The sequence below is a fragment of the Myotis yumanensis genome, unplaced genomic scaffold, assembly GCF_028538775.1.
Source record: "Myotis yumanensis isolate MYYU_CA2020_CCGP unplaced genomic scaffold, mMyoYum1.0.hap1 SCAF_3, whole genome shotgun sequence".
Taxonomy (NCBI): domain Eukaryota; kingdom Metazoa; phylum Chordata; class Mammalia; order Chiroptera; family Vespertilionidae; genus Myotis; species Myotis yumanensis.
Genome location: NW_027223754.1, coordinates 12,144,837 through 12,168,991, shown reverse-complemented (window position 1 = coordinate 12,168,991; position 24,155 = coordinate 12,144,837). Strand labels below are relative to the sequence as shown.

The 24,155-nt window shown below is 45.0% G+C and overlaps 1 protein-coding gene across 1 annotated transcript in view; it reads right to left on the bottom strand.

Annotated features, from left to right (window-relative positions):
• The window catches only part of MTUS1 (microtubule associated scaffold protein 1), a 128,383-nt gene that overhangs the window by 70,050 nt on the left and 34,178 nt on the right, over window positions 1–24,155 (bottom strand). The window contains 3 exon segments of the mRNA XM_070408281.1: window positions 12,804–12,975; window positions 12,977–13,000; window positions 16,654–18,797. Coding sequence (XP_070264382.1) covers window positions 12,804–12,975; window positions 12,977–13,000; window positions 16,654–18,654 — 2,197 coding nt within the window. The 5' untranslated portion in view covers window positions 18,655–18,797.

The following is a 24,155-nucleotide window of genomic DNA, read 5'->3' as shown; positions in this document are numbered from 1 at the left end:
TTTGACACTATAAAAATGGGAAATTTAAAAAAACACCACCACCATATGCGAAATAAAAGGGCATAGAGTAAAATACAGGACAAAGGACAACAGATGAGATCAAACCAACAAAAAAGAATCATCTGCCCCAAAATATAAGTGAGCAAAGCTCTAAGCTAAAGGGTAGATAAAAATAGTCAATACATTATACTTTTAAGTTAACCTGATTGTATCTAACATCTTTCCTGACTCCCCAACTGTCATTCCTAATCCCCATTTCCATTGCTCACATTCTATAGAAAGCTCTAAAAAGCCAAATACTTGTGTCCCCCACCTTTCTTCAAGTTAGGGGTGACCATGTGATCGAACCTGTGTCAATAAGACTTCAAGATACGAGCACTAGGGGATGAGGTGCTGAGTTAGGTCTTTCCTCCCTGATAAACGGAGCCAGGCATGTCAGGAGGGAGCTCTCGCCCGGCTGCTGTCCTTTGCTCTCAGCCTCTGGACACGGTAGCAGGAGCACTTAACACGTGGAACTCTTAGCGACCATACTTTAACTGAAAAGTCACTGACGAAAGCAGCATGCTGAGGCAGGAGGAGTGGAAGGACAGAAAGATGACATGATTGAATCACTAAGTCTGGAACTGCCTGCCTCTCGACACACACAACCTTCTGGTTTAACCCAAATTGTGTTCTTCATGAAATCTTCCCATTTTCGAGAGCCTGGATGAACCGAGAGGGTGTTATGCTCAGTGAAATAAGTCAGACATAGAAAGACAAATACCATATGATTTTGTTTATATGTGGCATCTAAAGAGCAAAATAAATGGAGAAACAAAACAGAAACAAAACAGACTCATGGATACAGAGAACAGACTGATGGCTGCCAGAGGGGAGGGGGGTTGGTTGCTGGGTGAAAAAGGTGAAGGGATTAAGAAGTACAGATTGGTAATCACAGAATAGTCAAGGGGAATGTAGTCAACAATATTGTAATAACTAAGTATGGTGCCAGGTAGGTACTGAAAATATCAAGATCACTTTGTAAAATAAAACATATAATTATCTAACCACTATGCTGTACACCTGAAACTATGAAAGTCAACTGTAATTGAACAATAAAATTTTTGAAAAGACAAATTGTGTTCTTAATGACCACATTCCCCTGTCAACAGCATTCGATGCTGTCAATTTCTTCTTTCTCCTTCGAACACACTTCCCTTACTTGGCTTCCAGAACACCACTCATGATGAACGTCCTGCCTACCTTCCTCGCTGTTCCTTCTTGGACTCCTTTGTAATTAATTCTTCCTCATTTCCCTAGCCCTTTAAAGATTGGGAGTACTCCAGGGGGACTTTGTAGTACTCCAGGGAGGTCCCCAGGGGTGCTTTTGACACGTTCTTTCTATATTTACTCTCTTGGCCATTTCATCCAACCCAGTGGCTTTAAATAACATCCAAATGTTAATGAATCCCAAATTTATATCCCTAAGACCAGATTTCTTCTGTGTTCTCTAGACTTGTATATCCACTTTCTACTCTACACCTTCATGTCTATAATCTATTACTCATCTCAACTTAATTTCTCTAGAACTGAGTTCCCGATATATACCTTCCAACATCTGTGTCTTCATCATCCATCCCCATCTCAGTAAGTGGCAACAGCATCCTTCCACTGCTCACACCAAAATGTGTATAGTCATCTCTGACTCTCTCTTTTGCTCTCACCCTTGAATTTCATCTTAGCAAATCTCCGTTGGCTTTACTTTCAACACACATATCTAGAATCTGACCACCTCCCACCACCACAACCCTGGTCAAAGAAGCCACAATTTCCTACCATGATTATAGCAACACCTCCTCACTGACCCTGTCCTCACCTCAATTCAATGTCCTCTCGATGCAGCTATCAGAGTGATCCAGTGGAAATTTAAGTCAATTTGGTTAAAAGCCCAAGATTCTACCTGTTCTAGCTCTCCACTGCTTGTCCACCCTCACTTTTCCCCTACTTCACTTTTCCTTCCTTCATTCCCTGCTGTTCCCAGTGCACAAGTCAAACTGCACCTCAGGGTCTTTCCACTGAGACTGGTATCTTTTCACCCCGACACTCATATGGGTGGCTCCCTCGAGCCTTTACTCAAAAGCCTCCTTTCCCTGGCCACACTAACCAACATTTCTCCCCCTTCCCTCCTCTCTTCTCCTACACACCCCAACACAGCACATTCCCTTTCTTGGTGTTAGTATTTTTCATCTCTCTTTAGAACTTTACACTATCAAACATCCTATAGACTTCATTGTGTGTACATAGTCTGTCACTTCTACCAGAATGTACCTTCAAGAAGGGCATGTTTTTTTTGTTTTTTGTTGTTGTTTTTTTAAATTAAATCTTTATTGTTCAGATTACATTTGTTCCTCTTCCCCCCCCCCCAATAACTCCCCTCCGTCCAGTTCCCGCCCCACCCTCTGCCCTCACTCCCCACCCACTGTCCTCATCCATAGGTGCACAATTTTTGTCCAGTCTCTTCCCGCATCTCCCATTCCCCTTTCCCCCCCAAGAATAGTCTGTCCATTCCCTTTCTATGTCCCTGATTCATTATAATCACCAGTTCATTCTGTACATCAGATTATTTATTCACTTGATATTTAGATTCACTTGTTGATAGATGCATGTTTGTTGTTCACAATTTGTATCTTTACCTTTTTCTTCTTCCTCTTCTTAAAGGATACCGTTCAGCATTTCGTATAATACTGGTTTAGTGGTGATGAACTCCTTTAGCTTTTCCTTATCTGTGAAGCTCTTTATCTGACCTTCAATTCTGAATGATAGCTTTGCTGGATAAAGTAATCTTGGTTGTAGGTTCTTGGTATTCATCACTTTGAATATTTCTTGCCATTCCCTTCTGGCCTGCAAAGTTTCTGTTGAGAAATCAGCTGACAGTCGTATGGGTATTCCCTTGTAGGTAATTGAGTCTCTTTCTCTTGCTGCTTTTAAGATTCTCTCTTTGTCTTTTGCTCTTGGCATTTTAATTATGATGTGTCTTGGTGTGGTCCTCTTTGGATTCCTTTTGTTTGGGGTTCTCTGTGCTTCTTGGACCTGTAAGTCCATTTCTTTCACCAGGTGGGGGAAGTTTTCTGCCATTATTTCTTCAAATAGGTTTTCAATATCTTGCTGTCTCTCATCTTCTGGCACTCCTATTATTCTGATATTAGTCCGCTTGAAGCTGTCCCAGAGGCTCCTTACACTATCTTCACACTTTCGGATTCTTTTTTCATTTTGCTTTTCCAGTTGGGTGTTTTTTGCTTTCAAATCTTTGGTTTGATTCTTGTGCTCCTCTGGTCTGCTATTGGGTATAATATTCTTTATTTCAGTCCGTGTATGCTTACTTCCTAATTTCTTTATCGTAGCATCGAGGGTCTCATTAGTTTTCGTGAGGCTCTGCTCAAGTTTATTGCAAGCCCTCAAAATTGCGATTTTTAGCTCCATATCCTCCATTTCTGTCATGTTTTTTTGTCTCCGCATCTTTTATGCTTTCTTGGTGCACCCCCTTGTGGTCTTTGTGCACAGTCTTGTTCTAGTTAAGCCTTAATTGTTGTAGTTAATACTAGAGGGATTTGACCACCAGGCCGACTGGCTGTGAGAATCAGCTGTGGGAAAACTTCAGTCCTCTGGGGAGGGGCTAATCTAGCCTTTGCCTGAGGCAATCCAGCAAATGGCTCTGCGCAGGGCTTGGGCGAGGCGGGCTCAACAGGGCGGGTAGAGGGAGCAGCTATGGCTGCTCTCAGTCTGTCCCCAGGGGCTCCGCCTCTCTGTCCCAGCAACAGCTGCAAACCTCGGAGGGACCGTAGCCAGACAGTCCTGCTTCTCCCGTTTGAGTCTGGGTCCCTAGAGACTCGCCCGGATCTGTAGCCCAGAGTCTGAGACTCCCTCCTGATTGAAAACGACAACCGCGAAGAAGGGCATGTTTTGATCTTATATTCACTTCTGTACCTCAGCACTCTGACCATAGGATCTGCATTTATTCAATACATATTTGAGTACCTAGCATATTCCAATTAAAATAAGATACCAGTTCACACTTTTCCTAAAGAGGGAATATTTGACAAGAGTGTTAGAAATGTCAAAATTCTCATGTAGGTGTTGGGAAATCCTCACATGCTCAGAGCAGGAGCACAGACTTTCATGCTGCATCCAAAGGATGATTTGGCGACTTGTATCAAGAGCTTTAAAATGCTACCCCCTCTGATTCCACCAAAAGGAAGGTATTTACCTGACCTGCTTATCTACTTACTACAAAGTTCTTCCTAGTAGAGCTGTTGAATACACTGAAAAATACTGGAAACAACCCAATGTGTAAAGAAGTCTGAAGAAATAAATCATAGCATGTTCACAAGATGAAATATTATACAGCCATTTAAAATCATGTTACCAAGAATATGTAAGAATTTAAGAATTGAGGAAAATAGGTACCATACCTTTTCAATGAAAAAGAAAATTCAATCAACTAATCAGGTGCCTACTGTCTATTAGATAAGAGCACTCAAAAATACCAGGAACTGTTTATCCCCATTAAATATATGTAAGCATGTGTGCATGGGAATATGCAAAAAGAAAAGCATTGAATAGTCAGAGATTATGATGAGACCGAGGGTGATTTTTCTTCTTCCTACTAGTCACTTAAAGTACTATACTTTTTAAATTTCCTACTGGAAAGAGGGCAGTGGAAACCTGATGAGCTATCCAAATTGACGAGCTAAATCCAAGATACAAGAGGGGTAGAATAAGATTCACCTTGCTTGGGACAATGCCCCATGTTCCCTTCTTGCCATGGACCAGCCTGAGCTCCACCTGGACCCCTTTATTATTTATGTTGACCGCCAGAACACCAATGCATTGGGTCCTAATTGCCCACCTGCCCTCCTCCTTATTTCCACGCATCTGTACTGACTTCCTCAAACTTTATTTTCTATACTCTGAACCTTAACGGCCCCTTCATTTCTACTCCCCAGTGCACCAGCCAAGTCCTAAAAAATACCCAAATCCATATGTATCCTTCTTATTTTTATTTCTGGGGTCTCAGTGGCAAAAATTAAACAGCAGAAAGCATCAACACTAAACCAAGACTGGTGCTTATATCTGTAAGGGTGTGCCTTTATTATGGTATAGAATTGCTTATATTATAACAAGAAAGAATTTAAGCAAACTTTGGTATTGGGAATCTACTCTCTTCTGAAATCCTATATATATATATATATATATATTTAGTATATACTATATAATATATACTATATATATATTTAGTATTATAGGGAAATATGTAATGAGGGACAAACTTGTCATTTCCCCTATTCACTGATAATATCTTGAGGACAGGATCCATATCTTACCCATCTCACGATTCCTCAGGGTCTGTAGTAAGACTTGCACATTATATACTATCAAACTGTCGAGTGAATGAATTATCTTCAAGAACATAACATTTCAGTAACACCCCACATTTACATATTGCAAAATGTGACTTCAATATTCCACATTCCAGGGCAATACTATGGAAGTAGGGTACAAGAAACTGCACTCTGCATTGTCATCACCACTGGCCTAAATTCAAGAGTAAACTGAAAAGACAAAGTCACAATAGTTAGTACAAGTGAGTCACAACCAAAGCATAGCAAGTCTAAAGCGGGCCGTGATTTGACAGAGAAACAAGAGCATCCCATAAAGCCAGGTTCTCATGATGCCTTCAATTGCTGACAGCATAGCATTCACGGCGACACTGTCAGGACCTGCCTCTGCAAGCGTGTTCACAAGAGTCTGCTGCTTCGGGTGGAGATTAAGCAAAAATAACTTCGTTAGTCACAGGCCTGGGAACATGGGTCCCGCAACTACGGGTGCAACACCCGAAGATTTAGAGGGGCTGCATCCTTTCTGGAGCCACCATACAAAGAAGATGAACACGGGTCTTCAGATGTTTGTTCACCAGCACATGTTTTTGCCCGGTAGGGAATGAGCTCACCGGGCACTCGCCCGGAGAATTCCTAACAAAAACAAGGAAGGCACGTGAGGAGCCTCCTGGCTCATTAGAAGCCCAGGTTCACGAGCTTTGAACAATGAGGTCATTGAGATTCCAAGTGGATCATCATCTTAAGTTTATTTCCTTTTAGAAGCATACAAAAGTAAGCAAATCCATAAAAGTTGCACAAATTCACTTGAAAGAATCACCTAATCTCATAAACGCGTGTTGCAAAACACGAGAAAGAAGAACCTGCCCAGCCCATTATCCACAGCTGCTACTCTGAATCTTCACTCTTAAAACCACTGCTTCATCTCCAAGTGGATCTACTAGTGTGTCTACACACTGCTGCCTTCCCTTCTTCCCTTACCGGTGCACTGGACACATTCTGACCCTCCCATGGCCTGGTTGTCAGTCATCCCAGCTCCTATCTTCATCAGCTCTTTCCCCAGAGGCTTCCTGATCCTCTACACCAGCGGTTCTCAACCTGTGGGTCACAGGGGTCGCCTAAGACCATCCTGCATATCAGCTATTTACATTACGATTCATAACAGTAGCAACATTACAGTTATGAAGTAGGAACTAAAATAATTTTATGGTTGGGTCACAACATGAGGAACTGTATTTAAAGGGCCAGAAGGTTGGGAACCACTGCACACAGTCTTACTGTCTTAAACCTCCAACATGAACACAGTCCTTGAGGTGCTTCTCAGTCTTCAGTCTCTGCAATTTAACATGACTCAAACTAAACCACCCTTCTCCTGGCCACCTCTTCTTGCTACTCTATTAGGAAAAACCTATTTCACTTCATGGTCACAGGAACGAGAAAACTGAGGAAACACTTGGGATTATTCACCACTCATGGGCCCTCTTTCTCCAAAACATCTTCTAATATTTTCATCTGCTTTTGATTCCCAAATACTGGTATGATTCTTACAAGCTTGTGTCCAGACTATTAGAACTGCTCTGCCTTAACCTCCCTTGGGGCTCACCTATCATTTATCCCAACACACGGTTTGCTCAAGGCATGATGACTCCCCAGACACACCATATTCTTTCATGACTCTAATCTGCACCTCTGGGAATGCCAGCAACCTTTCATGCCTGGCCAACTCCTGCAGGAACATTCCAAGGCCAGTTAGAACGTCACGGCTCTTCTCCAGTCTTCCCTGAGGCTGAGTTACTGGGGTTCCCTTTACTGTGAACACACAGAACTTCATACAAGTCTCCACTCCGATCAAGCTGTCAACATTAGTAAACACCTGTTGCGCTGAGCACTGGGAAATATAAAAATAACTAAGACCTGGACTCCATCCTCATGGATCTCACAGTTTTGTAGAGGGCAGACATGTAAGAAAATAATTACAGTAGAGAATGATAAATGCAAAGTACCACAGAGGCCAGGAGTTCAGCTGGGTTTTGAAGAATGAAGAGCCTGAATTCAAATGATTGGCTTACATATCTCTTTCACCTCACCTTCCAACTAGTGAGCTCTTTAAAAGGGCACCAACCTTGTTTGTACCCTCAGAATCCAGTTGACTGTCCAGCACATAACAGACACCCGAAACGTTTCTTGCATGGAAAAATAAGACTACAGCGTGGAAGTTAAGAGCATGGGTGCAGAAAAATAAGACTATGTGATGACACAGTAGGCACAATTGGAGTCACTCCAGAAAGCAATCTTCCCCAGAAGTACTTGCCAAGTGAGAAGAATTGTAAGAATGCTTGCAAAACCATCCAGAATTCCAGTGATGACGTCAGTAAGGAAGAGAACACGCCTGTCTGCCACGTGCCTACAGGGCCTCCTCCCCACTCCCCAGCCCCCACCTCACATGCTGGTCACAGCTCAGCTCAGCACCCGCAAGCACCACCCATACTGCCTCACCTCGACTTTGCACTCGCTGTTCCCTCTGCCGGCAAAGTCCTTCCATCTGACACCCAAGTGTGTCCCTCCTTCTCCTCCTTTGGGGGTTGGTTCCAATGTCACCTACTCGCGAGGCCTTCCTTGACGACCCTATTTAAACATCTAACGCCCGTCACTGCTGTCTTTCTCCTCATCACTTACCACCACCTTACACACTAAACATCGTGTTGGTTGGTGTTCTGACTCACCTTACTAGAATTCAAGCTCTGCAAGGGCAAGAATTTGCCTCCTTCCCAGCACCTCCGTGGGCTCCCAGCACAGCAGGCTCAGCTGCTGCTTGTTAAAGGAATGAGGGTGTGGAAGGGCCCTCCCTCTGCACGTGCACAGTAGAGGTGACGAGCAGAGACCTCAGGACAGACTGTCTGGTCTGTCTCTCTCCCCACCAATTACAACTGGGCCCCGTGGGGCAAGTTACATAAGCTTTCGAAACCTCAACGCCTTCATTTGTAGAGAGGGGGTAATCATAGTATCCGTACCGCATGAGCAGTAAGAATTAAATAAAATGATGCATTTGGAAAGCTTAGAACAGGGCTTGGCACCTCATAAGCACTCAAAACACATCACCACGGTTATTTTTTATGGAAAGAAACCTTGAGATATATTCTTTAAGAAGTGTTTTAATTGCATACAAATATAGAAACATCCAGGGGCAACACATTAAAGTTAGCATTTAGAATAAGTATGAGGTGATCATTCCTGGTTTTTAATAACGAATTTATGTAAGCATGTGAATACATTTCTCGTAATTTTGCTTGTTCTCTGTCTCTCAAACTCTTGCCTAGAAAAGGCTAAAATGATATAAAATGAATGGAAACAATTTCAGTTCCCTTTAACACTAAATACACAGAAATCAGTTTACATACAGAAAAGCAACTGGGAAGGAAACCACTGAGAGTGAAAGAAGAGAAACCTACAGGACAGGCAAGTCACTACAGGTGGGATGTACTCCTGTTTGAGAGGAATTTATCCTGTTAACCCACAAGAGACTGAATTAAAACAAAAGTATATTCTTTTGAAATGTTATTTCTCTTTCTCTAGAACAAAACTAAAGACCAGCTCTTTCCTGAGGCCTTTCTTTAGGCTCTGGCATAATGAGGCGGGTCCCTGAACATTCATTCTTCTTTTCCCCAGAGTCCTAGAGTACACAGGGGCCTCTTCCACACCCCACCCAGCCCCGTGGCGCTCTGTGGTTGCTGCATCCTCTGTGCTTGCTGCATCCGAATGCATCGGCCCTCCCGGGCAGGGTAAAGGACACACAGGGAAGGGAGTGCATTCCGTACAACTTCCCTCGTCCTGCCTGGCTCAGGCTGGTCCCTGGAAGGGGAGCTGCAGGTCTATCAGAAGGAACACACACATTTGTCATCTACAACCTGGTATCACCCCCGAAAGTGCTGGCAGATGTGTCTCTGAAAACGCCTGAATCGATCATGAAGTGCCTACTAAGTGGCATTAATGTGCAATAACCATGTAAAATCATTTACATCATGATAAACGGATTTAGATTTTAAGCCAAAGGCCTGAAAAGAGAAATGCCACAGGATCTAAACCATTCAGCTGGGCAGAAGAATTCTAACTGACCGAAAGTCGTGGCCATCCTAATGGTGTTTCTTTTTTGTTTTTGTTTTCTTAAAATATATTTTTATTGATTTCAGAGAGGAAGGGAGAGGGAAAGAGAGACAGAAACATCAATGAGAGAGAGAATCATTGATCAGCTGCCTCCTGCACACCCTACATTGGGGATCGAGCCTGTAACCAGGGCATGTGCCGTGACCAGGAATCGAACTGTGACCTCCTGGTTCATAGGTCAATGCTCAACCACTGAGCCATGCCGGCCGGGCATAACAGAGTTTCTTAGGCTACACCGTGAGGGTTAAGAGTATGGAAGCAGAGCCCATGGCCTGAGCTGAATCCCACCCCTGCCACTTTCTAGCTGCATAACTTGGACAAATTGTTTAACTTCTCTGTGATGGTTTCCTCATCTGTAAAATGGGGGTAAGCCTCAAAAAACTGTGGTGAGGATTAAATGAATTTGTAGGTGAGATGATTAAGACAGAGCCTGAAACTTGGTAAGCATTTAAGAAGCGTAAGCTGCTATCATTGGCATAATTATTATTAGAAATAGTTTCCCCCACTATCTCATCCTATTTGAGTGGTTAAAACACACACATACCCCCAAAGAAGCAACGGGCACTTGTGATTTGCTTTGTTATAATCCCTTATAATCTGCTTTCGTATAAATGCCCTGGTTTTCCCCAATGGAAGAGCATCATGGTGCTTAATTCCAATTCTTTCTCATACTCACTTTACCGCTTCGAGAAAGTGGCTATTTGAACTCCAGGCCTGGTTTTTGGCTTCGTCCTCTAAAAGGAGTCATTGAAACCCCAGGTCAGCTGGAACATTCCTGCCGCTTACCTTTCAGTGCAGTAACTTTGTATGAGTACAGAGGATGTCCATTTGGTTTCGATTTTCTAATACACAAACACGTCATTGTACAGCGAATGGCAACATGCTCTCGGTGATCTGAGGGCACATTGTTTCTGCTCCTGGGTTCTGTTCTACTTTTCAGTCTGCGGTGATTAAGTTTCCTGTCCCTACAGCAAACACCGCTCCATGTACTGTGAGCATCCAAACAAGTGAGCTGCTGTTAACTTTTTAAAAACATAACACAGCATAATCAAGTCTTTCACTGCAAACCCATACAGCATCTGGTTACATTAAATTTTTTTCCCATTTATATATGGGAAACCACCAAGTAAAATATAATTTCGTGTTTAACTCAGGTTGAAAACTCTGAATGTATAACTTAGTTATCATGCTTGTTTATACAGGTTAATAAAAGCTTAATAAAGTTCTTTTTATTAAAATCAAACAGACCTATTTTTCTCTCTTTACAGCATTGCCATTATACAGTATACAGTAAAGGGCCTTAAAAATGATTTGATGGGACCCATCACCTACATAAAAGAATCTCATCTTGTAAAACATGGAGGTGGGCAAAAGTAGGTTAATAATAATAAATAATAATTTGAGAATAAACTCTTTTGCATACTCACAACTGTAAACCTATTTTTGCCCACCCCTGTATATCCCGGATATTGGCCACATCTCTTAAAAGCATGCGCACTTCAGGTTTTCTGGGATTTGAGCATCGTGTGGTCCAGCAGTAGCCACTACTCGGAAAACTGGGTGAGCTCCACATTGCCCCTAAAAAGATGACTACAAAAGTTGACAGGGCCGCACGTTCTTAAACCCTCACATGTCACGGATACAAAGGCTGAAGGCCAGGTAGGGTAACGGACTTGCCCAGGCAGTTCTTGGTGCAAGAGTGATCCTGGAACCCAGGGCTCCTAACCACAGGCCAGGCTGCCATGGTGTGGCACCTCTAGGCCACCAACCCACAGGCGCTCCTGACATCCAAGCAGGAAGGGGTCTCCCCATCCTCCGGCAAACTCCATGAGCCTTGTCTGGCAGCAACAACAGTAAGAACCAAGGCTTTGATCTCACTGATGCCTGAACTCCCCGTCCGTGGCAATATCCAAAATAAGGCTCATGCCCAGCCTGTGTAGCTCAGTGGTTGCAAAGTGACCTATGAACCAGGAGGTCTCCGTTAGATTCTGGTCAGGGCACATGCTTGGGATGCAGGCTCCATCCCCAGTAGTGGGCGTGCAGGAGGCAGCTGACCAATGATTCTCTCTCATCATTGATGTTTCTATCTCTCTCTCCCTCTGCCTTCCTCTCTGAAATCAATAAAAATATATTTTAAAAAACAAAAACAAAGAAACAAAAAACAAAATAAGGATTGGTACTTCTCCAAATTTCTGTCACTTCTCTTCTGCTTTTCTCCCAAAGGATGAAGGCACTGCTAATTTTTCTTCCTCCACCCATACCTCTTCCTGGGTCGGTGCCACAGAACCTCAGCACCCTGGTGCCAGGCCTGCCTCTAAGTAAGTCATCCCTAAAACCCTCCTGCACGTTACAGGTTCTCACCCAGGCTGCTTCATAACAGAACTGGAAAATAGATACCAAGGTGTGGAGATGTCCAGAGATGCTCTGGGTTTTGGCTGGTTTGTTAGTTTCTGTAAAGTGTTCTCACATGTGTGAACACACAATGCTAGAGGCACTTTTTTTTTTTTTTTTAGATCATTCAATTATAGTCGCTCTTTTTATAAGGAAACCTCTAAATCTCTCTGACATGCCTTTCATTTGCTCAAGGTCCTACCTGTTACAATAGGGGTGTTCCCTGCAGGGTATTTTCCATGGCTTTCTGTCTCCATCCCTACGACAGAGGCAACTCCTGGTCTGATTTGTAAGAGTAGCCTTCCATTCAGAGAAATCTGTGCATCTGCCAAATTTGGTAAGACACTTCACAGCTAGCTACTCTTGAAGCTCTCAAAAACTACTACTTCTAAAATACAAACCAACAGAAATAAAAGTTCCTATTAGAAAGGCTTAACTTCTTAGTTGCTCTGAAAATTTCTAAAACATCTTACAGTGAAAATATTTTTAAAGGCTAATCTTTTCACATGTGGTGAGGGTACATTGTAAGTTTAGCATATAACACTTAAGTGTTATTAAGCACGTAACCATTTAAAAAAATTTTTTTAATGATTCATCTATAACAGGTAGCTGGCTATATATCTCTATACGCATGCTTCTGAATGGCTTGTGAGTGAGTTTCGTACACATAGATCTCTCCCCACTGAGCCTGTACGTGGCTATGTCCCTGACTTCTCCTACCTTCCCTGGTACGATGCTAGTCCACAAAGGTAAAGGCTTCATGACAGAACGCATTTGTTCTAAAACCGAAACCTGCCCTTCCGCTTTCCGACACGCCTAACTTTCCATGGGAATAATTCATACACTGCTAGAAGGCACGCTGCAGTACGGTATGCTCACCAGAACCGGCCGCACGCCTGATCCTCTGGTAAGATAAGGTCCGGTCAGCACTGAGCGTTCTGCTGTTGCTGGTGCACCTCAAGCAGGAAGCAGAAGGGCCCACTTTGGCTTTCGGACCAGGTGTTATCCGCAGACTGGAGGCGTCGGGCTTGGGCGTATTCCTCCCTGCGGGGGGTGGCAGTTTTGGAAGCAGAACCCTGCGAAGAAAGTAATTAAAATGGGGGTTCAGATCACACCGTCCCCACGCTACTCCCTGTGGTGTTAGCTACGTGAACGAAACAATTCGTTTCTATGGTGCTGTCTTTTTAAATTTTTTTTTTAATTTATTGGGAGGATATTGGTTAATCAAATTGAGTTTTTAGGCTGCAGGTTTCAGACTCAAGACGACAACATCAACTCTTCTCTCCATTTCCATCCTCCCAACCTTCTCTACATGTTTCAGACTCGTCAGCCCCCACCATCATGTGGCATAAGCCAGTTCCTTCAAATCAACATTATATATCTTTCTATACATACATATACACACACATATACATGCATCTTTATATATTCATACACACATATGTCTAGCTATACACATATACATATTGCTATAGACTGAATGTTTGCAGCCCCCCCCCCCAAAAAAAATCATAAGTTGAATTCATAAATCTGCAATGTGAGAGTATTTGGACATGGGGCCTTTGAAAGTTGATTAAGTCTTGAAGGTGGAACCCTTATGAACGGGATTCATGCCCAAAAGAGACCCCTAAGCGCTCTCTTGCCACCTCCTGCCATGTGAGGCTACAGGAGAGGAAGAGGGCTCTCACTAAACACCGAATCTGCTGGTGCCTTTGTCTACGCCATCCCAGCCTCCAGAATGGCGAGAAATAAATGTTGGTCATCCATCTTTTTAAAAAGAACAATTTGGCTAAGCAGAGATGCCAGATGAATATTTAATTTTCATTTTTCCCATGAAGAAATTAAAGCTCTTCATAGTCTCTTAAAATCATCATTATCTGCCTTCTGCTCCCATCGGCAAAACTGTTCCCAAGGTGACCAATGACCTTGTAGGCCTTCTCTGTGGCATCTGATGACGATGAGTCCAACTTTCCTAAATTTCTCGACACGGTTCTTCCTGGTTTTCTTTCCACCTGTCTGGTTATTCCTTCTCTGGATTCTGTTCTTCTAAGTCTTTCAGGGATAGCCAACATGAGGGTCCTAAGTTGGTCCTGTTCTCTTCTCTCACCATGTACTCTCCCTAGATGATTGTGTGCATTGTTTCAACCTCCTATACATTGTCATGTCCAAAGTCCGCATGTCCAAGCGAGCAGTCTCTCTGGAGTTTCCCAGAGATCTAGCTTCTATCTGCACCTGCCCACTTGGCATCCTTCAGGCACCGCTACCCAACAATGTGGACAATGATCATGTGGTTGTGGTTTACTGGTCCACATGTAGTCCTTACAGGATGAAAAATACCATTTTAAGTTCGAAATGCATGCCTCAACCCATCTAATCCTCATAACCCTACAAAGGTGGATGCTTTCATCACATTCTATTTTACAAAAGAAGAACAGAAAGCAGTTTCTAAAAGTAAACCCACTTCACCCATCCATCTCAGAACATCCCTCTTCCCATAGGCACCACAACATTCCCAGACACCCAACTTAAACAATAAAAGCTTCTTGTAGGTGCTTCTTTCTTAAACCCCTCTCCATGGCATCCTCTTCCTTCTCCAATGACCTTGCAGGCCTTCTCTATGGCACCCACCTCGGGGCAGGCCTACATCATTCCTTGGCAGGATTACTGAAAACACATCCTCAGGATCTTTCTGGTCTCACCAGCCCCCAATTCATCTTGCACTCCACCACGAAGGCAGTCTCTCTAGAGTCCAAATTAGGTTCAGAGCGGCTTCCCTCTGTCTTCCAGGTACAGTCAGCCTCCGACAAGGCAAGCCAAGCCCTATCAGACGTGTCGGCCCCTGCCGTCTTCTCCAGCTTACTGCTTATGGCTCTGCACTCCTGGCTCCCGTCACACTCACTGCCTGGAGTCCCCTGCATGGGGATACCGTGTTTCTTCATCTTTGTGCATGCTATTCCCTACACCCAGAGCGCCCTCCCAACGCATGCTTGCCCTTTAAGCTCCAGCTGGCAACTAACACAGTATCCCCCCAAGAAGCCTTCCATGACTACTCTCCCCCTCACCACCACCCCATTCTGACCCCTGCGGCACAGCAGCCCATGATACCCTCAGTACTTAATACCCTTTTGGTTTATCTTCTAAAATTACCCGCTGCAGCCCTAGCTGGCTTGGGTATTACCAGTGGACAGAGCATCAGCCTGTGGACCCAAAGGTCCTGGGTTCGATTCTGACCAAGGGCACGTACCTCAGTTGCAGGCTCCTCCCCGGCCTGGGCCCTGGTTGGGGTGCGTGCAGGAGGCAACCAATCGATGTGCTTCTCTCACACAGATATTTCTCTCTCTTCCACTCACTCTAAAAATCAATGGAAAAATATCCCCGGGTGATGATTAAAAATAAATAAATAAGTAAAAATTACCCACTGCACTAACCACTATGCGATTGGCCAGGGGCTGTGTCTTTCTTTTCTATATCCCAACAGTCACCATTCCATGTAGCATGCAGCAGGTACCCCACAAATGTTCCCGTTCTATACACTGGAGATGAGCGCCTAGGCCTTCCTCCAAGAGCAAATTCCCACAACATAAGCTGTCACCTGTATCCTCTCTTTCCATCAGGAAAACGGAGCCTCGTGGATACTAAGTAACCGCCTGAGGTCCCTCTGCCAGTGAATGATGGAGCTACAACCTGAAACCATGTCTAACTCCGGAATCCTTGAACTGCATGTGAATTCTTTTTTGTTGTTGTTTAAAATGAAACTATAGCCCTAACCAGTTTGGCTCAGTGGATAGAGCGTCAGCCTTCGGACTCAAGGGTCCCAGGTTCGATTCTGGTCAAGGGCATGTGCCTTGGTTGCAGGCACATCCCCAGTGGGGAGTGTGCAGGAGGCGGCTGATCGATGTTTCTCTCTCATCAATGTTTCTGACTCTCTATCCCTCTCCCTTCCTCTCTGTAAAAAAATCAATAAAATATATATATTAAAAAATTTAAATTAAAAAAAATGGAACTATAAAGTCCTCTCCCCTCCCCCCAAATATCTGAGAGTTGCTATAGAAAAAACACAGTTTTTTACTATAAGAAGAAAATGGGTTTATTTAATGTACCAGAAATCAAGTATGTTCGGGCTGCAAGAGACCTCAGTCATCACCTTGCCGGGGAGGGGCGGGGGGGGGGGGGGAAGGCGGCCCTCAAAAGATGACTGGCCCCAAGTCACATGAGCGATCAGAGGCAAGATCCGGAGTCCTCCTGCTCACCGGAGAGGACCCCACTCCCTGGACCTGCTTCCTCACCAAGAGACCAGGTACTATTTCCATGTTGATACTGTGCCAGCATCCCCAGCCCTTCCTAAACTGTGGTCCAGTACATTTTAAAGTTCATAAAAAAGCCTTTTTTCCCTATAGATAGAAAACAATCAGATGTGTCACTTCAAATAACGAATTACACTAAAATAGTAAAGTAGCCGGTTCTTCTAGCTTACTATTATACCCAAAGGAACATTAATACTCAATTCAAAATACTAAGCTTCAGGAATTTCTTTTCCCCAATGTGCAGGTTTCCAATTAACCCTCGAAAATGTACCGACAAGAGAAAGGATGACTGGATAGCGTATTAACAACTGAAAGCAAATGGACACCTAGTTCTGCAATGTGATTGACAATTAGTGGGTAACCAGATGCTAATACAGCCCGAGTCTCCCCCACCACTCCCTGAAGCAGGCAAAAATCTTACTTACCGAAAACAGAGACCCATACTCAAAGGTCTCATTCAAAATGTCCTTCTTTAGGTCTTGTTTTTCCAGAAGGGCCCCATTTTCCTGTTTGCCCTTCTCCTCAGGGCTAATCCTCTGGATGTTGGACACGTACGTCATTTCCAAGCACTCCGGGCTTTCCATGGTCACCGAGAACAGGCCCCTGCACTTCTGGAGAAATGAAGCCACGGACCCAGGCTCGCAAGCCGAATTAGAAGAACTGGCTTTGTCAACATCTTCCCGATTCGATTTCAGGGCAGGTGTTGTTCTTGCAACCTTGTGGGAAGCATTTTTAGAATGAGTTGCAACACGCTCAGCCTGGCTCGTGATGAGTTTATTCAACTGCTGCTTCTGGGTCTTGTTAATTGGGGTTTCTGTTTTTGTGTCTGCGTTCAAGTCGGATCTCCGTGTTTTGCTCAGCACTGTCAACTGTCTCGAGGAAGACACTGACGAGGGGGATGAGGAGGCACTGGTCAGCTGGGGTCTGGGTGTGACCTTTGACAAAGCAGGGTCGTGGGACTGCAATGCAGGCCTCGACATCACTTTTGCTTTGACATTCTTGAAGTTCGGTCTTGGGTAACTTATGATTTTGTTCTTTCTGACTTTGCTGCCTATCGGGGTATTTGCTTTGGTGGTTGGCTTTCCTAGGTTCGGTTTAGAAAGCTCTCGGTGACTCTTCTCCAGGTTACTACATTTCTCCGTCGCCTCGACGGGGGAAACAAAAAAGGTTGCATTCAGGGGTTTGGGGATTGGCGTGGACATGCAAATGGTATCATTTGCGCTAATGACCATATCGTTTTCATCCCAAGTCAGTTCAAGTGAATGTCCAGGGGGGCTACCTGGGACCAGTTCTATGGTATGATTTTGGATTTCCAGGTCCTCTTCATGGGGGGCAATCTGTGTGTGTTCGGCCCCGGTGACTTTGGGTTCCGGGCACAGCACTGGGGCTGTGCTGTTATCAAAAGCTGGCACCAGGCAAGGGCATTCGTCATCGATAAGACAACCAGACACTGTTTCTCCTAGATTTTGGCCCATTTCCTTTGGCCCATATGAGCTCGCTGAATGTGTCTCACTCTGTGGTTCATCGTTAGATAAACAAAAGAACTCCTTTACTGCAGACCCGCTGGGAACATCCATGCCATCAGAAACTGGTGTCAGGGCGTGTATCTCTTTTTCTCCAACTAGTCTTTGCTGTGGCCCATCTGTGTACTCACTGGTGACATTTCCTGAAGAATACGGACAGGCATTTCCAGCATCTGGAACGAAAGCCTCAGTTTGCATCAGCACCTCAGGAAACGCTGTGTACGTTGTGCCCTGAGCCTCTGAGGCTGTGGCCGCCGGGCTTTTAAAGACGCCTCTATCATAACTCGTCCCTGTCACGTGTGTCTTATCAGACTGGGAAGATGGGCGAACGGAACAGGATAGAGATGTATTTCCACTTCTCCTGCCAGCTGGTTGCAGGCTCCCAGAGGCGTGCAAAGACTGGCTCTTTCCCACGGCGTGGTGTTTTGCAAAGGTGCAGGCTGCGTTATCCACGCTCATGTCAAAGGTCTGGTTTAGCTGCAAGGCATCTGGGCAGTCTGCACAGCTCCAGTCGCCCTCCTGGGGTTCCCACGCAAAAGGCGGAGATGTCTCCTCACTCTGGCCCTGAGGGGACCGTAGGGAATGACAGCAGCTACGCGGGTACCTGGGCTCCCCTGTGACTACAGCGTGTGCGGGACCAGAGAAATCACTTGGAGCCTTTTGGTGATCAAGTTCTTCGACACACTGGGGGTTTAAGGCCATGTTTTCACCACCGTCCGCAGCAGCGTTGGCTTCATAATCCATCACCATGTCGTCTGGGTTGGCAGAATGCCAACAGCCTGCTGAACAGCTCTGCGGAGGTGCTGGTTTGGGGTGGTATGCATAAGTGTTTCCATTTTTGTCGCTGACAAATAAGGGCTGCAGGTCGTCTTCTGGCTTGTCTCCTGAACTAAATTCATTCATCCTGAAGATGAACTCAAAACCTCTGCCACTTTAGTTCTTTTTTAAATCCTTTCCAATGAGAGGGAAGGAAAAATTGTCCATCTTCGATGTTCTTCTCAGCACAGTTGAGAGTTCCTTAGTCTGAGATGTTCTGAAGCTGTTCCCTGGAAGAAATAAAATATTTAACTCTGGGAAATGTTAGAAAAATGAACAAGGCACCACTTGACTCATTTCAGTCACTTTGTTTTTTACGTTTAGAACTTACGACTATGGATGCGGGTCATTCAGGTATCATTAGCTAAAGTATCACCCCTTTTCAAAATGCTTTTTCATTTGAGGGCATGGGGCCCATGGAAGGCAGACACTGCCCCGGAGACTGACTTCACATTTTCTATGCCTCTTCTCGACTCTCGGTGAATCTTACTCGTCATAAGAGAGAAGAAACAGGAATCTGATAACAGTTTCCTTCTTGTTGGTTGAAAGAGTGAGCATTGGTCCTAATTTGTCTAAGACAGTCCCAACTTATGCCTGTGGTCCCAGCATAATTAGTAATGATATCCTTTTCGCTTTTCAGAGGGTCCCTGTGTTTCCCTGGAGGGTGATCACCAGGCAGACCTGGCAGGCACTGCCAAGGAGCGGAAGATGAGTGACAATCTGCAAGCATGTCAAACTTGCAGCAGTTTGACATGCTCGATAGGGAGTTGGCACTCTCTTTTCCCCGTTTTCATTCTCTACCTCAAACTCATCCCATTTCAGAGTTGAAAAAAAGTTGATTTTTAAAAATTTTTTTAAAAATTGATTTCAGAAAGAGGAAGGGAGAGAGAGATAATTAGAAACATCAATCATGAGAGGGAATCATTGATCAGCTGCCTCCTGCACACTCCCTACTAGAGATGGAGCTCGCAACCTGAGCATGTGCCCTGACCAGGAATTGAACCTGTGACCATTTGGTGCATGGGACAACACTCACCCACTGAGCCACACCAGCCAGGCAAAAACTGTTGACTCTTAATAAATAGGTACTCTACTGGAAGTTCCTAAAAATGTAAAATAGAGTTACTGCATGACACACCAACTCTACTCTCAAGTATCTAGTAAAGAGAAATGAAAACAAATGTCCACACAGAAACTTATACAGGAATGAGCATGATTCTGAATAGAAGTATCCTATCCAGTATAATAAAAGGCTAATATGCAAATCAACTGAATGGCTGAATGACTGGTCGCTATGATGCTCACTGACCACCAGGGGGAGCACAGCTCAGTCAGAAGCCAGGCTCACAGCTGGCGAGAGCAGCGGTGGTGGCAAAAGCCTCTCCGGCCTCCGCAGCAGCACTAAGATGTCCAACTGCCAGCTTAGGCTCACTCCCAGTCGTCAGTCAGACATCCCCTGAGGGCTCCCTGACTGCAAGAGGGTGCGGGCTGGGCTGAGGGACACCCCCCCACCCCCACCCAGTGCACAAATTTCATGCACCGGGCCTCTCATTATTCATAATAGCCAAAAAGTAAAAGCAACCCAAATGTCCCTTACCTGGTTAACAGATAACAACATGCTGTAAACCTTACAACTGACATATTCTTCAGCAACAGAAAGGAATAGAATATGGATTCATACAACATGGATGCAACGCTACAACTTAAAACATTATACTTAATGAAGGAAGCCAATCACAAAAGACTACAGATTATGTGGTACCATTTACATGAAGTGCCCAGAATAGACAAGTCTGTAGAGACAGAAAGTGGTTAGTGGTTCTCTAGGGCTATTTTGTGTGTTAGTTTATTCTGTTCATTAGATCCCACATCTCAGTGAAATCATATGGTACCTACTTGTCTCAGGCACTACATTTAAGAGGGATGAGGAGCAGTGCCCCACTGAGCCACACACTAAAGCCTGGAACGAGGAGAAAAGTTGGTAATACTGACCCTGCCTTTATTTAAACTTTTGGTTTTTGTTCATCATGGATTTCTTGCATTAATAGCGATTTTTAAAAATGATTTGCTAAAAATTATTTATCTTGAGCACTGAGGTTTTGGGGGGGCACCCTTAAATTCATAACTTGAGGCGAGTGCCTCACTCTCCTACCCTAGTCCCAGCCCTGCCCACAGAGGGCACAAGCTCCCCACTGCCCCCCAGGAGCAGGCCCTGTCCCCACAGTAGAAGGGGGGAGGGAGGTGGCCTGGTCAGGCTTGCCCTGTTCTGCACTACAGTGACACAGTGGGTCAGTAAGTCTCTGTCCCTCAAACTAGCTCTCGTCTAAAACTCACCCATCATTATAGATGAAGTCCTGTCATCATAATTCATCTATAATTACATCTATGACAATCTGCCCACCTTACTCTTTTTCTTATTTCTCAAATGGTTCATAACCAGCGAGAGGAAGAAGGTAGGAGTGATATTCAAAAGAGTGAACGAGCAATCCGGACCGTGTCCTGGCCGCGGCCCTGGAGCAGGCCCGGGAGGTCAGTCCCTGGGGAGCCAGGCATGTCCCCTTCGGTTCCTGGATGCTGGAGAGGCCCAAGGACTCACCCAGAAAAGGCTGCGGTGGCTGATGAACCCGAAGAATCACACACGGCTTCAGGCAACAGCCATTCACCTACCACTGCAGGAGGCCATCTGTACTTTAACAATCAGCCACTCGGAATAGCAGTCTTGAAAGGGGGATATTATTGATTGAGCCCTCTCCAAGCTGTAAATATGTTACCTAGGCAACAAGCCATGAGACATAAACAAGGAGTCAAGTTTATGGGAGCAAACCACACGTGGGGTAACTGGGGCTTCTGTCCCGGGGGTAAGGTGGATGGCACTTCGGCTCAGGGTACGAGCCAAATGTTTTCCTCACATGGGTGGTTTGCAGCCTAAATCCTGCAATCCAGCTCACTTTTCCAGCTGGGATGTTGGTGTTAAAATAGCACAGAGTGGGCAAGAGACTTTAGGCCTAAAACCATTCATTCTTTTAACCTGAGTGGAACACGGCTTTGTCCACAGGTTAAGTGTTTCCACAGGAGGAGGACTGCCCAGGTAACTTCAAGGAAACCAGGCCTGGGCTGCATGCCTGAAACACAGCCATCTGGGTTGTGGCACTGGACCGGCCTTGAGCAGGCAGCCTCCAGATACAGGCCACACGGCTAGTCCTTGAACGACCTGGCAGTTGCACCCAGGCACCAGCAAGGCCGCAGAGAAGGGCAGCAGGCGCCAGTGAGCACAGCTGCAGCCTCAGGGAACAGAGTGGACTCGGGCCCTTTGCTCAATGGTAAGCAACATAATACTACTGCTTTAAAGTGGCCTCGCAGAAGGCTTCTGTGTGTCCTGTAGAAAACTAGAATATTTCCAGCTCTAAACTGTTAATAATAGGTCCGGTGGGCAATGCTGCATGGGATACCCACAATTCCATCACGCATTAGAAGACAAGGAGGAAATGATGGGTGGGGTAGGCTGGAACCCATGTGGTTTTTCCAGTCTCAAGAGTCAACCCCCCTCACACACATGTGCACGTGCACACACACACACATGCACACTCTCTCCCTCTATGGTTTCCAATTAGGGTTTGATTGGATAATTAAATATTAGGGATAAATCTTCCCCAGGAGGCAGGTTTCTTAGACTTAAGTAATTGCAGAGCGAGAGGCAGGAGCAGCAGCTGTAGGTGCACACCCCTGAAAATGCGAGCGAGAGAGAGAGAGAGAGAGAGAGAGAGAGAGAGAACACGAGCCAAAGGTGTATCCTAGGCAGGGGCCCACCTGGTGCAGCAGGACAGTCTTCAGAAACACTAAACACTGTTCCAGGAACTGGGTTCTAAGAAGGTAATTTTCCCTGCATTAGTATTCCAGGATTAAGGGACTGGCTTGTTTTCAAACTGCGGTGGTTGCAGGGAGGGGGGAAGGGGCAGTTCTGTGATCATCTGTGGCCTCTGCACACACTGGGTGCTGAAACAGCACAGCTGAACTAAGAATTGGCAGTAGCTCCAGCCTTCTCCCCCCCACCCCCACTTTATCCAAGGCGGGGGGGGGGGGGGGGGGAGGGGGATGTTCCAAGACCCCCAGGGATGCTGAAACCAGGAATAGTACCAAATCCTGTACATATTATGCATTTTCCTATACATACATACATACATAACCATTTAGGCACAGTAAGAGGTTAGCGACAAAAACTAATAAAACAGAACAATTATAACTATACACTGTAATAAGAGTTATGTGAATGTGGTCTCTCTCCGATGACTGAAATGTCTACAGCGTGGAGACACTGGACAAAGGCATGACTCAGTCTCGGGTGGACAGAGCGGGATGGCGCAATATTTCACCATGCTACTCAGAACGCCATAAAATTTTAAAGTCATGAATTGTTGTGTTTTTTTCTGGAATTTTCTAATATAATATTTTCAGACTGTGGTTAAGCACAGGTAACAGACCACGGAAACCAAAACTTCAAATGAAGAGGGACTACCCTACAGCTGCATTCGTAGAAAATTAGTGCATTCTTCAAGTCCCTTTATGGATTGGCAGTCTGGAATTCAGGACACGGTCCCATTATTGAAAAGACAACAACAAAAAAACACATAAAAAATTGTTAGGTTCCCAGACAGCCAACCGATGACATATGAACCCGTAATAGAGCCCAACTGTTGCCCCATAATACTGCTATTTCCCCCAGAATTATGCCAAATACAGCCAGCGTCACACACGGGGCCCTAGATGTCAGAAACACATGTCCTCCGCCATAGGCACAGCCTCTACATAAGTAAATCTCTCTCTTCTCTCTAATGGGCAGAGTGCAGACAGTAATTACTCTTCACCCGACCACGCAAAGAGAGTGATGTCTTGCTCTATGTTTCCCAGATGGGAGAGCGTCTGCATCCTCGCTCCGCCGGCCCACACCTGCAGTCCAGTTGTGTGCGCAGTGGCAAGAGAAATCACATCTCCTCCAGATTTCTGCTCCCTACTTGCAGAGACAGCAGAAGTTAAAATAGTCCTTCATTTCAAGAATGAGCCGCAGTGGAAAAAATTATTTGAGGTGAAGATCTTGGTATAAATACAAAAATATCTTTACCTGGGGAGAAGCCTACATAGGTAGCAACTAACAGTTCAAATGATCAGCAGTACTGGAAACAATGGAAAAGAGGTTTGCCTTTTATTACTAATCTCATGTGAGTCTGGAATCTTAAACTCTACAGAGGTAAAGACGCTGGGGCATAGCATGAGCACTTGCTATTGACCCCTCAGGATAGGGTCAGTTTTGCTGCAATAATAAACAGCACCAAGCCCTGGCTGGGGTGGCTCAATTGGTAAGAGCACCATCCAGGGCACCGAAGGATCACGGGTTCCATTCCTGGTCAGGGCACATATCTAGGTTGTGGGTTCTGTCCCTGGTCAGGGCGTGTATGGGAGGCAACCAATCGATGTTTCTCTCTCACACAAATGTTTCCCTCTCTCCCTCTCCCTTCCTCTCTCTCTGGATCAGTGAAATGTATATCCTCAGTGAGAATTAAAAAAATAAAATAAACACCTCCACGGGTGTTGGC